Source organism: Pan paniscus, chromosome 3, assembly GCF_029289425.2.
Source record: "Pan paniscus chromosome 3, NHGRI_mPanPan1-v2.0_pri, whole genome shotgun sequence".
NCBI lineage: Eukaryota > Metazoa > Chordata > Mammalia > Primates > Hominidae > Pan > Pan paniscus.
In genome coordinates, this window is record NC_073252.2 from 151140872 (window position 1) to 151159263 (window position 18392).

Below are 18392 nucleotides of genomic sequence, written 5' to 3' on the forward strand. Positions count from 1 at the left end.
GTGAGTTAAAGGTAAAAGATGGAACCTTCAACAGTTTCCAGCAAGAATGCTGTGGAGTACACAGGAGTGGTACTCAATCCAGACTGTGGGTGGGAGGATCTGGGCATCAGAGGAAGACTCAGAGAATCCTTCCTAAAGTGAGTGGTGGCTTTGCTGAGTTCTAAAGGAGCGCAAGAAGTTAACCAGGGGCAGGAGGCAGGAGAGGCTGAGAGTGTTCCTGGCAGAAGAAGTGGTAAGTGAGCCTAGAGATTAGTGTTTCTCAAAGGAGATGCTACTGACATTAGTGTTGTGGGGACAGATGTACTTTTAACGTACTCTCCCAAGCATCGGAGCAGGTTTGGCATCCCTACACATAGGCACTAAATGTTAGTAGTTACCCACCCCCACACACACTGGGTATGACAGCCATAGTGCCCCTTGACATTTCCAAATGCACACCCTACTACCCCATGGGAGGGGTTGGTACCATTCCTTGGCTGAGAGCCACTGCTAAAAAAATACATGTGGAATTGTCAGAGGTGTTTGAACCTGAGCAACTCCATCTTGAATAGGAGTCAGGTAAAATGAGGCTGAAACCTACTGGGCTGCATTCCCAGATGGTTAAGCCATTCTAAGTCATAGGATGAGATAGGACGTCGGCACAACATACAGACCTTGCTGATAAAACAGGTTGTAGTAAAGGAGCCGGCCCAAACCCACCAAAACCAAGATGGCCTCCAGAGTGACCTCTGGTCCTCCTCACTGTTACACTCCCACCAGCGCTGCGACAGTTTACAAATGCCATGGCAACGTCAGGAAGTTACCCTATATGTTCGAGAAAGGGGAGGCATGAATAATCCACCCCTTGTTTAGCATATCATCAAGAAATAACCATGTAAATGGGGAACCAGCAGCGCTCAGGGCTGCTCTGTCTATGGAGTGGCCATTCTTTTATTCCTTTACTTTATTTATAAACTTGCTTTTACTTTGCACTGTGGACTCGCCCTGAATTCCTTCTTGCAGGAGATCCAAGAACCCTCTCTTGGGGTCTGGATCGGGACCGCTTTCCAGTAACAGAATGTCTTATGAACAGAGTGTGACTAGGGAGGACAGAGGGTGGAAAATAATCAGGAAGCAGATGCCGGATTGTAAATTACTTTGTATGCCATCCTAAGATGTTCATTTTCTGGGATAAATTTTCTTGAGCAGGGATAGGCAGACTGTATATAAAGTGCAATGGATTGAACTTGGCACATCATACAGGGTCAGTAAATACTGGATCGCTATCTCTCATGCTCCTGCCAATCCCAATTCAGTAGCGTACATCCTCTTCTTATGCATAGGCACTGCCTGTATACTTCTCCAGTGCACAAATCGTAGTCAGACTGGCTGATGGCAGTTTAGCTCTAATCTCCATTCAGCTGGATGGAAACAGTGGGGAGAGGCAAGACAGCTCCAAGAAGTCAATAAGGTGTGCAGTGGCTGTAATCCCAAGAATCCTGGGCTCTTCTCTGCCCTTGAGACCCCCGAGTCCGGCCACTTGAGGCCACAATACGGGAAACTCCAACTCAGAAGCATAACCAGCAGCCACTATTACCATCTACCTACCTGTTTTCAGGAAGTGCCAAGGAGATGATGCTTGGCACTTCCGTGGGGGCCTCCCACGGTTACCCAAGCCCCAACTTATAAACAGTTGGATTCATTTGCCAAGACATATGCTAAAAATGAGGCTGCATTTTCCTATAATAAGCAATATTATGTGTGTTTGTTAGATTCACAGCTGAGCCCCCAAAACCCATTTAACCCATATAGTAGTTAAGCCATTGTGGTGAGGGTGTTTGAAACCCAGCTATCCTATGTAATGCTATTTCCAGGGGAAAAATATTCCCAATTCCAGGTAAAAGATCAGAAACAGATATCACCTGTATTTGTTCCACCTTTACCCCAGGCTTCAGCTATACTTAGGTATTACTCTCAGGTCCCATGAACCATCTCATGCCTTTGACTGTGCTGCACTCAGTGCCTGCAATGCTCCGCACACCTCCCTGGCCCTGTGTATCCCTTCTGTGGGCGCCCAGAGCATTTGCTTCCTCTTGCTGTCAAGCATTTACTACTCTGCATTGCAATTGCCTGCTTACTAATCCATCTCCCACACTAGACTGTGACCTCCCTGAGGGCTCAGAAATATTAAATTCTTCTCTGTATCCTCATTGCCTACTCAGTGCTTGGAACACACGACACTCAACAAGTGTTCATTGGAATGAATGATTGAATGAGTAAGTTAACATCCTCTGGCTGGAAGCCCAGCAACGAGACCAAAGATCTCTCCCACTTCTCCACCTTCAGAGAACAGAGACCTGGTCTAGTTATAGGTCTCAAGAATCTGGGTTGACTGGAAGAAGAGAATGAGAGAGATCAGGACAAAGAATGTGCTGGGGGGCGGGGTCAGCATTTGATGAATTTGGCTTTGGGATAGGCTTAGTAGCAGAATGAGAAGAAGAAAGGACTCCTGTTGTAGTAAGTCAGACACCTGTCTGATGGCCTGTCTTAGGCTTGTAAAACTCAGTGGGGGTAGCCTGCTTCCAGCTTTAGGAGTGGGTCCTAATTAAACTGTAAACTTCTAAAGCAGAACATATGTCCGCACAAAACCTTGTGCACAAATGTTTATAGCAGCACTGTTCATAATGGCCAAAAAGTGGAAACAACCCAGTGTCCATCGACTGACGAACAGATGAACAAAATGTGCTAAATTCACGCAATGGAATATCGTTCAGCCATACAAAGGAACGAAAGACTGACACATGCTACCACATGGATGAACTTGGAAAACATTCTGCCAAGTGAAAAGAGCAAGACACGCAAGACCACATATTATATGATTCCATTCCAGAATAGGGAAACCTTTAGCGACAGAAAGTAGATTAGTGATTGCTTAGGACTGTGGGGATGTGATGTGGGAGGGAAGAGAGTGATAGCTAAAGGGTATGGGTTGGGTGTTTGTTTGTTTGTTTGTCTGAGGTGATGAAAATGTTCCAAAATTGGCTGTGGTAATAGTTGCCCACATCTATGAATATACTAAAAGCCATTAAATTGTACACTTTAAATGGGTGAATTATATGGTATGTGAATTACAATTCAATGAAGCTTTAAAAAAATCCACAAAACTTCTAAGATAGGGTGTTAACTGGGATTTTGAGAACTGTGTATCACCTAAAATGGCACGCCAAAGTTGGCATGTATGTGCATTTCTGGGGTCTGTCAATTTTGCTGTATTCTCTGTGATCCCCCTCCTCCTACTACCACCAAAGGTAATCACCACTGCTCTGCAGAGCTGAGGCCCCTTCAAGGGCTCACTGTAATGCTTGACTGCGTGGAAAGAATGTGATAAATATTAATGTAATCAAATATGCAGATGCCCAGTTTTTAAAAATAAACATTATTAGCAATCCCTTTGAAACTAGTAACTAACCAAGGAATAGGATGCAATACTGTTCCCTGCCTTTATTGTTGTAGAAAAAGGAACGGTTGTGAATTCTACTCTGATATGTAAGATTTTTTATTCTAAATTATTATTTGTAATATGGAGACCTAATCACTATCATATGGCTACTTGCTGATCATTTTTACATTATTTATACCTTTTACAACTAAGTTTAATGACTTGGCAGGAAATTAAGTTATGTTATTTGTCAAGTTTCTCAACTTTTAACTGAAAACTTCATGATCAGAAGAAGAACAAGTTCTGGTTATCCCCGAATCAAAATATGTACCATATGATTTTTCTCTGAATCATTAGAACCACAAAAAGCAAAGAAATGTCATTGCATGATTTGACTTTGTGGAACCGTACTTTATAGACCCTGCCCTGGGGTAAATACCAAGAGAGGAAAAGTAGTAAGGGCTTGTGGAACTGGACTGTTTGTTTGATTGTTTGTTTTTTGCATTTAAAAAAATTATGATATGTGTTTCAAGCTACTTGAGACATCTAAGGAAATCAATCGTCTCTCTTTCTAACGAGCAAGTGTGTGCTCTCACACTCACGCAAAGCTCTTCTCTAAATGTGAACTTTTCATATTGAGGTACCATATGCCCAGTTTCTTCCTAGAATCTCTTCTCACTGCGTTCACCGTTTGCGTCCCAGCACTCCCTTCGTCTGATTTGTAGCACTCCCTGTACCTGCCCCGGCTGCGTTGCGCGGAGACTGCACTGGTCGCCTCTCCCCTGGTTAATCCTGCAGTCACTTTCTGGTGATGGAGCTCAGCGGCCCAGCACGAGAGCATGGAAACAGCTGACTGCTGACTCAGAGGGAAAGCAAGCCACCCACGAATCTCATTGCAGCTCGCTGCTGCATCCCTATCCCATAATCCCTTGCCTGGTTTGCTGCAGTCTTTTCAACAGACGCTCAGTGGGAAAAAGATGTCCTGTAAGATCAAGACCGATTGGTGTGAATACTGAAGGGGGTCTTCCACTTGTTAATGACCCAGAAACATTCCTGCCGACTTCCAGCCTTCTCTCATTTCCTCCATTTTTCTCTTCCTCTGTTCTGTGCATGAACTGGCACATCACTACTTAGAGCAGAAGATATGCTGGGCTTCTGATGATGGCCGCACTGCATGGTAGGGAATTTTAACCAGTCTCTTTGCATGGTGCTTCCCAACTTGAAGTGTTAGCAGAAACGTGCGTTGTTCTTTTGGATTGCCGCGTAGCTGCAGCGACAGACTTGGGAGGATTTAATTCTTTGCCTCGTTGGTTAGTCTGTTTGTCTTCAGAAATGGGTAGGTCCTAAATGTTCAGACTGCTTAGTATTGTGCCAGGTGGATAACTGATTTCTCCTGCTCTCTCGGTTCCTTTTTCTCCCTTCATCTCTCATGGCGATGCTGCATCCTCTGTAGCTGTAAAATGCAGACCCATTCTTTGCTTAAACAAAGGCACCAAATTAACAAGTATGGGGAGAAAATCATGCAAGATTTTCTTATCAAGTTCTAATGTGATCTGACTAGATTTGTATTTTTACCAGTCTTTATTTTAGTGTGTATCTTGGCTTGTTTTAAATAGAAGAATTTTGCCCCCTGCATCTCTCTGTTGGGTGCAAACATGGAGATGAAATATTTGATTTGCAGGATTCCTTCCTGGCTGCCCCAGGGTAGAGGAGAACGTGCGACCCTCCCCCCACTCTGTCCTCTATTAGGGAATCCTGGGGTTGAGTTCCATGGCTGGCAGTTACCATTGGAAACCCATTCATTCATAATGCATGACTCGACCCTCCGATTTCTGAATGCCATTGAGGGCCAGCAAACAAACATGTAGGAGATAATTTGCTTTTTTTCTGACAATTTTTTTTTCTTGCCTTTGAAGTACAGTCAAATCTGGATGGAGCTCAATGATAGCATTACACAGGAAAAAAGAAAAAGAAAAAAAACCCTTGGGTTTTGGGTTGGTCCTTATGTTTGCTTCCTGAAACAGTGGGGATTATTTTTGTGTCAGAGCTTTTTCTACAAGTATGCCCCACCCTGACATTATTCCTTCTTTTGGGGGGATAGGAGAGCAAGTAGCAAGGCAGTTTGTTTTAAATTAAAAATTGAATGTTAATAAATGGATTTCTGAACCAAAAGATAAAATGGTATTATTGTCTTAAGGAAAAGACAGTTTCAATGTAATAGCTTTCAGAATGAGGTGTTTAAAAGATTGTTTCTCTGGCTTAGATCATGTTACAGCGTTTTATGCCTTACGAAAATTTGTTTTAAAAGAAGGTTTTAAACTCCAATATATATGTAAGGAGAGCCATTTGTTCATGCAGAATTCTTCAAATGACGTCTTAAGTGTTAGGATTCAGTTCTGCCTAGTGTGAATCTGTTTTCTGGTGTCTTTCATTATTTCAGGCAGAGGCTTGAGCCCCACTGTTCCTAACCCACTATAATGTTAAATAATGCACGCCCCTCCCAAGCAGCACACAATGAGAAGTTTCATGTGTGCTGTGGTATGAGAAAGCAGCTTTCGGATGCAGAGACAGGAGTAGTAACCCTTCCTAAACCTTTAAGTGTTTCTGTCCAATTTTCTCCTAGGAAGACACAAGTGATTTGCATTGGAAAGGTTAAAACACAGCTGAATGTAAAAATTTTCTCTGATAGAACGTGCTGTTTCAAGATATATGAATGCAGCATATATAACCCACACATTTTTTAAAAGAAGACTAAAATCTATACACGTTTTTTCCATAGGTAATACTATAGTCCTGCAATGACTTAATTTTTTTTTATTATAACAAAAGCTTCATGGATTTTGTTGCTTGTGAAATAAAGTTAAAACATTCATTCTTTGTCTTACTAAGAAATGAAAATGTTCTTTATCTGGGTATCCTTAGGCGTTAATTTCTCCATACTTAGGCCTTTCTTTTATCTCTTTTTATTAGGTAGGGGAAAATCCCAAATATGTAGCAATTTCTAAGACTCCCTTGTGCCTCTTTTAATTATTTCTCTTGTAAAACTAAAACTACCCAAATATTTGATGTATTATTGAAATGTGTAGAAGATAAATACTTTTGAATTTTAAAAAATTTGCTGCCAAATTATTTACTGTCATAGTTTTTTCTTCAAAAAATATGACTTCAATTACTTTTTACTATGGCAAAATGATGATTTGCACATACCGGTGATAGCCTTTTTCTTTAATCTCTGGTGCCATCTCTGTCCCTTTATTACTTATATAAAGGCTGTAGTTCAGAGTAGAATTTGCTCCATTATAGGGTTGGCTATTAGGGTTTTCTGAATATTTTTATTGTGCAGATGGTCTGAATTTAACGGATTAGATTTCCTCATAGAAACTGGAGCTTTAGATTGGACCAGAAAGTGAGAAAATAATGAGCCAAGTATTCAAATAGCATCACTGCAGGAAACAGATTTCTGCTTTTAGTATGCAAATCTTTCTATTCCCTTCTACTTTACCTCTTCGGTCTTCACATTCTCGACAGCCTCCATTTTTCCATTAAGTGCTTTTTATTATTGTTTTTAAACATTATTAATTTAAGTACTTATTCTAATCAACAACAGAATTAAATAATGTGCTTCGTATATACCAGGAGCAAAGAGGAGGTTCCTATTATGTAGAGCTGTGTCTCTTAGTTCTGTTGTGAAATAATTTTCTCTTTTCCCTTCTTGCTAGTTTCTTCCAACCCCTAGAATTGGTACCAGCACCTAGTCCCCTTGCTGACCTCTACCTTTTTTGTGGTCCCAGAATACTTAGCCTCTTTGTGTAGTCCCCAAGCAAAGCAAGGGAGGAGACCTGGCAAAGTGATGGGTGTGGAGAGAGGAGACCCCGAGCATCTTGACTGTCCCAGAGTGCTGTGAGATGAATGTCTATTAGCCTGACCACTTAACATTCCACCACACAGACCCAGCCTAATCTTAACAATCGGCTGACAAAGGTGAGGCAATGGCCTTCTTTATATACTAAAGAAAGAGGTAGGGGAAATATGTCTTTATGATATATCATAAAGACAAGTCAGGGGCTCAGCTTAAAAATCAGCTTCCATTTGGTAAAAACCAATTCATCTGAGGAAGCTGTCATACATCTGACTCTGAAAATAAGGAGAAAAAGAACCTTGGAGAGCTTGGACACACCCTGCCTGAAGACAAAAGTTAAAGGGGATGGCTTCTGAATGCCTTCCCCCCAAAACACACACACCCACCCACACACCCACCCCCTCACACACACACACACACACACATCATCATCATCATCATCATCATCATCATCAGGAAAGGTAATGCATCTAGCCTTCTGATTTACAAAATGGCCCATCTGGGATAGAGGCTTGATTTAACTGGAAATGGGTCACCCTGTTTTAATTTCACTAAAGATTGTCCTCTTTTCTTCTAATTGAGACCTCAGTAACAATGCAATCCAATTGCAGGCAAATTATAATAGGCTGAAATTTAAAAAATTAAGAATACCCTTTTCATCATGTTTTAATTTATACCACATGTTCTGGCAGGTACAGGGTAGCATACTGTGATTTATAGATAATCCAAATGGTTCAGGATTTCCTTTCTATAAATGTACCAGAAGATTTGTAATTGCTTGGAAAGCAGATGTTTGCATGTCTGCATGAGAACAATAAAAAATGGGCTGGGCCAGGCACAGTGACTCATGCCTGTAATCCCAGCATTTTAAGAGGCCAAGGCCAGTGGATTGCTTGAGCCCAGGAGTTCGAGACCAGCCTGGCCAGTATGGTGACACCCTCTCGCTACTAAAAATACAAAAATTTAGCTGGGTGTGGTGGGGTACACCTGTAATCCTAGCTATGCTGGAGGCTGAGGCAGGAGCATCACTTGAACCTGGGAGGTGGACGTTGCAGTAAGCCAAGATCACACCACTGTACTCCAGCCTGGGAGACAGAGGGAGACTCTGTCTTAGGGAGAGAAAAAAAAAGGCATCTTAATAAATAAGTCCAACTAAAGTGGCACCAAAGAGAAGCAGTAACGCAGGAATGCCATAAAATTAAACTGTAGGAATGTAATTGAGTACCTTTAGGATGATGTATAATCAAATATGCGACCTCTTACCCACAAATCACATGTTAAAATTTTGTTTTTCAGTAGAATCTTGGCCTCTGTTACCCTACCACATTCTCTACAACAGGCAAACAAGATTTTGCCAGCTCCCTCCCCTTCTCCAGAAAAGCAATTTAACTTTGGCTTTTCTCTGCCATTCTTTCTTCCTGCTCTTACTCACTGTGGTGTCAGCAATAAAGAGTGTGGATAGTTTTCTGATCTAAATGGTAAATGTGGTCTAAATCTTAGAATTGTGGACATAGGCATTTTTCTCTCATTTCAGCTTCTCCTATCAAGTTCTTTTGCATTTGGTGGTTAATTTCCACCAAATTGTAGGAGACTTGAGAAAGTGAGCCAGGAAAAACACCAGAGATGATGTGAGGGAAGAAACACTGGAGCTGAATATTTTTATGCCCAAGGATTTTGTTATGTGATCATTGAATTGCTTTTCCCACAACAAGCTCTGTTTAGTTGGCAAGCCCCCATTAATAAGGGATTTATGTGCCAACCTTCTTAGGCTTTTTATTTTCATGCATATGTGTCTGTAATTGCCCAATAGTTCTTCTTGCCCAGTGCACAGATACAGCCGATTTACCAAGACAACAGTATTGCAATAGAGAAAGAGTTTAATAAATGCAGAACCAGCTAAGTGGAAGACTGGACTTTATTACTGAAATCAGACTCCCCCAAAATTCCAAGGCTAGGGTTTTTCAAGGGTAGTTTGGTGGGCAGGGGGCTAGGGAATGGGGAGTGTTGATTGCTTGGGTCAGGGATGAAATCATAGGAGGTCGAAGCTGTCTTCTGGCGGTCTTCACTTCCTGGATGGAATTACAAAACTCGTGGAGCCAGTTTACTGGTTTGGGTGGTGCCAGCTGGTCCATCAGAATACAGGGTCTGAAAAATATCTTGAACACCAATCTTAGGTTTTACAATAGTGATGTTTTTTATTTTTTATTGTATTTATTTATTCAATAAAATCCAGACCCTGCACAATACAATAGTGATGTTATCTGTAGGAGCAATTGGGGAGGGTAGGAATCTTGCGACCTGTGGCTACATGGCTCCTTACTGAACCATAATTCTAACCTTGTGGCTGATTTGTTAGTTTTATAAAGGTGGTTTTGATCCTGAGCAAGGAGAGGCTTGTTTCAGGAAAGGGCTGTTATCATTCCTGTTTTAAAGTTAAACTATAAACTAAATTGCTCCCAAAGTTAGTTCGGCCTACATCTAGGAATAAACAAAGACAGCATGGAGGTTAGAAGCAAGATGGAGTCACCTATGTCAGATTCCTTTCACTGTCATAATTTTTCTATGCCAGATGTTTCTCACTGTCATAATTTTTGTGAAGGCGCTTTCATGTACTCAATAGTTCTGTTTCTTTTTCTGCATCTATGAACATGTTAAAATATGTCACTAATGTTTACCCTCTGGATGATGGTTTATGTTGCTAAGCATTAGACTATCACATGGGAGGCTGGGCATGGTAGTTCACACCTGTAATCCCAGCAGTTTGGGAGGCTGAAGCGAGAGGATCACTTGAGCCCAAGAGTCCGAAACCAGCTGTGCAACATAGTGGCACCCCTTCTCTACAAAAATACAAAAATTAGCTGGGCGTGGTGGTGCCCACTTGTGGTCCCAGCTACTTGGGAGGCTAAGGTGGGACTCTCACTTGAGCCTCGGAGGTGGAGGTTGCAGTGAGCTGTGAGCATGTCACTGCACTGCAGCACGGGTGACAGAGAGAGACCCTGTCTCAAAAAGAAAAAAAAAAAAGACTATCACATTGGGAAGCAGGTAATGTCCAAGGTCAAGTGCAAACATTCAGATGACCAGCAACAACCACACTCTTTATCATGGAATTCAGCAAGTGCTGCTCTTTGCTGCTGCTGTGAATAAGTCCGTTTCCTTGTTATATTTCGCTAGTTTGATTCATTCAAAAGATAATGTCTACTATGTACCAGGACACTTCTAGGTGCTGGAGCTACTGCAGTGAATAATCAGATGCAAATCTGTGCCCTTGTAGGCCTTACATTCTAGGGGGAGGGCGGAGACAATATCCAAAATATATAAATTACATAGTATGTCGGAAGGCTTAGTTCCAGCTGCTATAACAAAAATGCCATAGATTGGATGACTTAAACAAAAAGAATGTATTGTCTCACAGTTCTAGAGGTTAGGAAATCTGAGATCAGGGTGCCCCCATGGTGGGTTCTAGTGAGGCCCTCTTCTGGCTTTATAGGCAGATGGCCCACATGGCAGAGAGCAGACAGAGTGGGAAAGCAGTCTCCCTCTTATCTCCTCTTACAGGGGCACTAATCCCATCATAAGGGCTCTACCCTCATGACCTAATCACCTCCCAAAGGCCTCACCTCCTGATCCAATCACATTGGGGGTTAGGGCTTCAACATATGAATTTGGGAGGGACACAGACATGGAGTCTATAACAGGAGGTGACCCGTGCTACGGAGAAAAACCTAGCAAGGACTGGGGATAGCAGTGCTAGGTAACTGGTGGCAATATGCAATTTTGAACAGAATGGTCAGATTGAGCAGGTGACACTGAGCTGGACAAAGGGGAGTGAGCTTCTTTGTAAGAGGTCTTGCTGTTTGTTTTCCACAGACAGGGAACCTCAGCTAGTCTTCCATATGAAAACTCTTTTTGGCTAAGGTCAATATCAAACTAATGTTGACCATTTGTATTATTTTAAAGTGGTTCTTTCTGCGTTTGCTACCATTTCCTTTCTACTGGCTTTTTGTCAATGTGTCTGATGTTAGTTCCTACATCCAAAAGCATTCACGCTTCTTTACAGGCAAAGTCCACCCCAGGCATGTTTTCACACGGATCCCTTCAGAAGTTAGTTTTGCAGCCCTCCAGCATATAGAAGAGCAGTTCTATATTCTGATTTCTTTCATTATAGTGCACTGACTTCCACTGGTTATGTGGGTAAGAAGGGTCTCTGACAATTTAGAAAACAAGATGGGGAAAGGAGACCAGCAAAGCATGTATATAAAACATTTGTTGCTTTTTTAATCAAGGAGACCAGAAACTGTGGTAGTGCCCCAACGCTTTGATTGAAGGCTGTTGTATATTGAGTGTATTCCTCATGACATATTCGGACTGATTCAGACTTTCCACAGTGCTTATTAGCTCATTCTGTGCCTCAGTTCTTCTGAGCACATTGTCCCATTAGGAGTAGTCAAATGTTCTTCCTAGTGTGGGTATCCAGGGAAGGATCATTATCCTGGCAAATTTGGGGATCTTTGGGGATTGGAAACCTTTTGTGTCGATTCTTGGAGTTCTAAAAATCCAGATGCCTTCAACAGGTCACTTGTGACAGATCTGTGATACTGTCATGATTTTAAATTAGTGTTAAGGAGTAAACTTAATTAATTTACCATGCAAATTAACAATACTACAATATAGAGACTTGCTCTCACCCACTACAATAATTATCATAAAGTTAGAATGAAATGTTTTCATTTTTGGCTTTAGAGCATAAAATATTGGCTCAAGAAATTTCATTTAGTCAACGTATATCATTTGATTAAAACAAATTTTTTTCTTGCCAAAAATCCAAAATTCTAAGGTTAAAAAAAAAAAGGAATAAAGTCCAATATGATGCTTTCTCTCTGCTTTTTTCAATACCCAGCATGGCTCTGATTATTTCAAAGGGTACTATGAAAAATTTCAAAAGCTGTTCAAAATAAAATTATTTTTAACTGATTTCGACGGAAAAGTTTTTTTGTTTTTGTTTTTTTTGTTGTTTTTTTTGTTTGTTTGTTTGTTTTGTTTTTTTTAAGACGGAGTCTCACTCTGTTGCCCAGGCTAGAATGCAGTGGCATGTCTTGGCTCACTGCAAGCTCTCCCTCCTGGATTCACACCATTCTCCTGCCTTAGCCTCCAGAGTAGCTGGGGCTACAGGCGCCTGCCGCCACGCCTGACTAATTTTTTGTATTTTTAGTAGAGACAGGGTTTCACTGTGTTAGCCAGGATGGTCTTGATCTCCTGACCTCGTGATCCACCCACCTCGGCCTCCCAAAGTCCTGGGATTACATGCTTGAGCCACCGCGCATGGCCAGTTTAACATCTTTTTAAAGAAAATATGGAACACTTCACAATTTGCATGCCATTCTTGCTCAGGGGCAATATTTTCTGTATCATTCAAATTTTAGTGCTACAAAAGTGAGCACTCATCATTTTTACAAGTTACACACACACACACACTCTAGTGAAGTGTTAAACTTACGTCATCGATTTATCAGATAAGGCAGAAAACTTGAAATCTGACCTTTCTGATTCACTGATTTTACTGAATGACCTTGGGCCAGTCATTTAAACCCTCAGCATTGGTTTTGATTAAGACAGACAAGTCCATTCCTCCCCTAGTCTGATGTCATAGGGATGTGGTTAAGAAAACAGACAGGCTCTCAACATTTTGAGCCCCTGAGAGATGAGCTACTTTAGAGAGACACTCTATGGAAAGTCTAGCAGATAATGGTGGCTGATCGGATGTCATACCTATACCGTTTAACTATGCAGTGAGTTCTGTCTGAATGTGACACTCTTGTATAGCAGGTGCTTCACAAGGTTCTATATGTTATTTTATTTTATTATTTTATTTTGAGCCAGAGTCTTACTCTGTGAGTGCCCCAGGCTGGAGTGCAGGAGCATGCTAACGGCTCATTGCAGCCTTGACCTCCCGAGCTCAAGCAATCCTCCCACCTCAGCCTCCTGAACAGCTGGGACTATGTATGTGTGCCACCATGCCTGGCTAATTTTTGGGTTTTTTTTTTTTTTCTTTTTTGAGACGGAGTCTGACTCTGTCACCAGGCTGGAGTGCAGTGGCACGATCTCGGCTCACTGCAACCTCTGTCTCCCAGGTTCAAGCGATTCTCCTGCCTCAGCCTCCTGAGTAGCTGGGACTACAGGTGCGCACCACCACACCCAGCTAATTTTTATATTTTTGGTAGAGATGGAGTTTTACCATGTTGGCCAGGATGGTCTGGATCTCTTGACCTCGTGATCTGCCCACCTCGACCTCCCAGAGTGCTGGGATTACAGGTGTGAGCCACTGTGCCCGACCTTTTTTTTTTTTTTTTTGTATTTTTTTGTAGAGATGGGGATTCACCATGTTGCCCAGGCTGATCTTGAACTGCTGGGCTCAAGTGATCTGTTCACCCGAACTCCCAAAGTGCTGGGATTACAGGCGTGAGAGACGACACCCAGCCTGTTTTTAAAATCATATCTTTAATAAACTTATCTAAAAGGTACAAAGTTGGAAAATGGGTGTGTCATGTTTGTAACTATACTCATACATAAACAGCAGAATTTTCTGGTTTTTTTTTTTTGTTTTTTGTTTTTTTGACTAGTCAAGTGAAGCAGTGGGAGTGGAGAAGGAGAAACAAAATCTGTAACTGGTTGTGATCGGTTACCTGTAAACACCACTGCACTTGGACCAGCCAGCAGCCGAATTTTCCTAATAAAAGTTGATACGCTTTTTAAAAATTTGGTGACTTGGTAGGAAGGAGAACTATTATTTATATTTGGAAAAGAATGTTTTCTTTAGAAAGTATAGAAGTGTTGCTTCTGTAAATATGGAGTATTTCCAAGCTTTAAAAACAGGCACCAGGCCAAGTTAAAGTGTCATATGTAAACCAAGCTTCTGTAGTGCAGCCTTTTTAAAACACAAGGTCAAAGGTGGTGTTGTGGTTTAAGTAGTGAAAAGGCCATGGGTTTTAGAGACATATACTCCTTGGATTTGCATTCTGGTAAACTTCTTGACTGAGCCTCTGTTTTGTTTCTTCTAATCTATAGAATAAGAATAATAGTATGACCCCTCATGCCTGTAATCCCAGCACTTTGGGAGGCTGAGGCAGGTGGATCATGAGGTCAGGAGATCGAGACCATCCTGGCTAACACGGTGAAACCCCGTCTCTACTAAAAAAAATACAAAAAATTAGCCGGGCATGGTGGCGGGCCCCTGTAGTCCCAGCTACTGGGGAGGCTGAGGCAGAGAATGTTGTGAATCCGGGAGGCGGAGCTTGCAGTGTGGCGAGATCGCTCCACTGCACTCCAGCCTGGGTGACAAAGCGAGACTCCATCTCAAAAAATAATAGTAATAATAAAGAATAAAGAATAATAGTATGACCTCCTGCCTAGGGTCATATTAAATATTAAACCTCTTTTCTTTCCTTCCTTCCTTCTCTCTCTTTCTTTTCCTTCTTTATTTCTTTCTTTTCTTTCTTCCCTTTCTTTCTTTCGTAACCACCCAACAGGTTCACCTCGCCTGCTGCCTAGATAGAGCCAATTTATCAAGACAGGGGATTGCAAAGGAGAAAGAGTAATTCACTCAGAGCCAGCTGTGCAGGAGACCAGAGTTTTATTATTACTCAAACCAGTCTCTCTGAGCATTTGGGATCGGAGTTTTTAAAGATAATTTAGCAGGTAGGGGCAGGAGAAGTAGGGAGTGCTGACTGGTCAGGTTGGAGATGGAATCATAGAGGAGTCAAAGTGAGGTTTTCTTGCTGCCTTCTGTTCCTGGATGGGATCACGGAGCTTGTTGAGCCAGATTACCGGTCTGGGTGGTGTCAGCTGATCCACTGAGTGCAGGCTCTGCAAAACATCTCAAGCACTGATCTTTGGTTTTACAATAGTTTTGTTATCGCGAAGAGCAATTTAGGGAGGTTCAGACTCTTGCAGCCAGAGGCTGCATGGCCCCTAAACCTTAATTTCTAATCTTGTAGCTAATTTGTTAGTCCTACAAAGGGAGACTGGTCCTCAGGCAAGAAGGGGTCTTTTTGGAAAAGGGCCATTATCAATTTTGTTTCAGAGTCGAACTATAAGCTCAATTCCTTCCCAAGGTTAGTTTAACCTATGCCCGGGAATGAACAAGGACAGCTTAAAGGTTAGAAACAAGATGGAGTCGGTTAGGTCTGATCTCTTTCACTGCCATAATTTTCTCAGTTACAGTTTTTGCAAAGGCAGTTTCACTTTCTCTCTGTCTTTTATTTTCTTTTTGGTAAAGAGTATTTCCATAGGGAATTAGAGGGCTCTGGACACCTTACCAAATATTTAGAAAATGAAGAGGTAAATTTTAGCTCAGCCTTGGTTTATGCCTTCGGTGTAGAAGCCAGGAATTCTTTAAGGTGGTAAAAGGAGCTGTGTTTTGTGTTGTAACTTTTTCCTCTCTTGTGCTCTCAAACTCTTTGCTGTCTTCTCTTTCTGTGTTGCCCTCTTCTAATTCTCCTTTCCTGGCATGATCCCTAACATTTTGAAACCTCCTCTGAATTAATTCACTTCACCAGGTCTTTCAAATGCCCAGACATGAATACCAACAGATATTTCTTTTAAATTATAGGGAATACCTCTAGCCTTTGTCCCTACCCCATAGCAAATATATTTTAGTTTCAAATCTATAAACCTTTAGTCCTGAAGAAAACACTCTGAACCATATACAAAATTTTTAATTAAAATTCTAATTTTCACCCCCATGCATATTAATAGCATGTAGGGGAGGAAAAACTTTTCTTCTGCCCTCCTAGAGTATGTGCCTAGGGTCTATAAATTGAAGTGACAAAAGACAGATTAACAGGAGAAAAAGGCATACACTTTTTTTGATACTATTTTTAATTTTACATTATCAAGGGCTTCACAACCTCCTCTTTGGGTTTTATATACCATTTTGACAAAGGACAATATATTGCGGAGAACTGCCTAGACAAAAGAAAGAGGGGTTTGGACTCCTGGGGCAGTAAATTGTAGGAAATGTATGGTAGATAAGGTTTGTTTAGTAAGATCATTTTGCAAGATCATCTCCTTGCAGTCTTCAGTGTTTAAGAGACTTCTCTTCCTGGCTCTGGAGAGAGAGGCACCTTTACAAATGGAAATTTCCTTTACAAAAGAGAAATTTATGCTCTGCTTTTAGGCAGATGGGGAAGGGCAGAGAGGTCCTTTTCTGTCTGTTCTTTCTATATAGCTTTCAGCTCAAAATAATCCTTATATCAAAGTGACATATTTTGATGTGACACAGTCCAACCTCTTCAACTACAATAGTTGGAAAAACATATTCAATTTCAATAAGAATATGAAAGGTAAATATATGTTTAAATATAGTCATGGCTAAAGGCATAAGCAGACATAGCTATATGAAGTATTTATCCCCTTAGTTACCACTGCTTTGAAGCCCAGCGAGCATACCTCTTTGTACAACATGCCCTCTTTTAATTTGTTTTGTTTGCCTGGCGAACATGTGAGGATTTTATTGATTTACAAAATAAACAACAGGGAGCTGACTGTACTTGTACAGCAATAAAGGTTGGCTTATTGGTCATTTTGAGGTCACTGGCATTGACTTCTACCTTTATTTATTTATTTTTTATTTTATTTTTTATTTTTTTGAGATGGAGTCTCACTGCACTCACCCAGGCTGGAGTGCCGTGGCGCGATCTCAGCTCACTGCAACCTCTGCCTCCTGGGTTCAGGTGATTCTCCTGCCTCAGCCTCCTGAGTAGCTGAGACAACAGGCGTGTGCCACCACACCCGGCTAATTTTTTGTATTTTTAGTAGAGACGGGGTTTCACTGTGTTAGCCAGGAGGGTCTCGATCTCTTGACCTCATGATCCGCCCACCTCGGCCTCCCAAAGTGCTGGGATTACAGGCATGAGCCACCACACCTGGCCGACTTCTACCTTTATTTATAGCACAATGCTTATGGTGAAAGAGCCAGTGATTGACTTGTACCTACAGATCATTATATGTTTTTCTGTTTTGATTTTCTGTCTGACAGCAGCAGCGTGCAGGGTCAAAGACAGCCGGCCCCCCATGTCAGTGGTCTAGGATGGCCAGTGAAGGCACCAACATCCCAAGTCCTGTGGTGCGCCAGATTGACAAGCAGTTTCTGATTTGCAGTATATGCCTGGAACGGTACAAGAATCCCAAGGTTCTCCCCTGCCTGCACACTTTCTGCGAGAGGTAAGCCTCCTTTGTGCTTGGAGAAGGGAGTTTCGCAGGCTGACCTCCTACAACCTACTGCAGGATTCTTTCCCAGAATTCTACAGTTACCTTTGAGAGAAAACGAATCTCTTGTGCTTCTGCCAGACATTGAAAAACAGAATCATGAGTTGCAAATAATTTACTTTATTTCAAACCATTATAAGCAGGAGAAAGCAATCCAGTAACTACTGATTCGTTTACACAAGAGATGGAGCATTAAATAAGAATGTTAAGTTGAAAAATCTTTTAAAACTTCCCTTTGTTCTTTGTGAAACAATTTTTGTCCCCAGCAGATCCCTACAGAGGGTCTTTGAGAGTCAATTTAAAAAATCTATCATTTCCTCCCATATAACAAATCAGGTAAAACATCTGCATACATGAGTTGTTACTTCAAAAGGTATAGCTTCTTTTTCAAAGATTCTTCAGACACATACTAATGTCACATTTGAATGCTATGATGTTTTAGATAAAGAAAAAAATATATATTAAATAAATTACCTGACTATGTAATTTGCTGTATGTGAAAACAGACTTCTTATTTATCTTCTTGATAGAGTATTTGTTTTTGGAGAGGGGCGTTAATCAGTTATCAAAATATACTTTTACCCCATTGTTTAACTTACCATGTAAGCAATTAAGCATAAGTTTGTTAGTAATTAGTTTATCTTACTTATAAATATTTCCCTAGTAAAGTTATGTATCTTTCTTAAAAATAAATATGGTAATTGTGTTTTATAGCATTTTATTAAGTACATTTTTATCATTATTTAATATACATACTTAAAATGCTTTACTTCCTGTGATAGAACTGGAAATCAGTATTTCAAATGGCTTCAAATCTATGCTGATTACACAAATATCTGATTTAACATGTCT

The 18392-nt window shown here is 41.2% G+C and overlaps 1 protein-coding gene and 1 pseudogene across 10 annotated transcripts in view; one reads left to right on the top strand and one right to left on the bottom strand.

The window, feature by feature from the left end:
* Positions 1-18392, top strand: part of TRIM2 (tripartite motif containing 2) — a 187194-nt gene that overhangs the window by 101142 nt on the left and 67660 nt on the right. For 4 of the 10 annotated variants that reach the window (XM_057302191.2, XM_057302192.2, XM_057302186.2 and 1 more), the window contains exon 2: positions 17314-17495. The exons of 1 other annotated variant lie outside the window; for it this stretch is intronic. In XM_057302191.2, the coding sequence (XP_057158174.1) occupies positions 17362-17495 (134 nt within the window). In that variant the 5' untranslated portion in view covers positions 17314-17361. Of the gene's footprint in view, positions 1-4347; positions 4596-17310; positions 17496-18392 lie in introns of those variants that run through there. 5 more of the 10 variants (XM_057302194.2, XM_034959280.3, XM_024928537.4 and 2 more) reach the window with 3 other exon arrangements.
* LOC112439692 (U6 spliceosomal RNA) lies at positions 12622-12715 on the bottom strand (annotated as a pseudogene).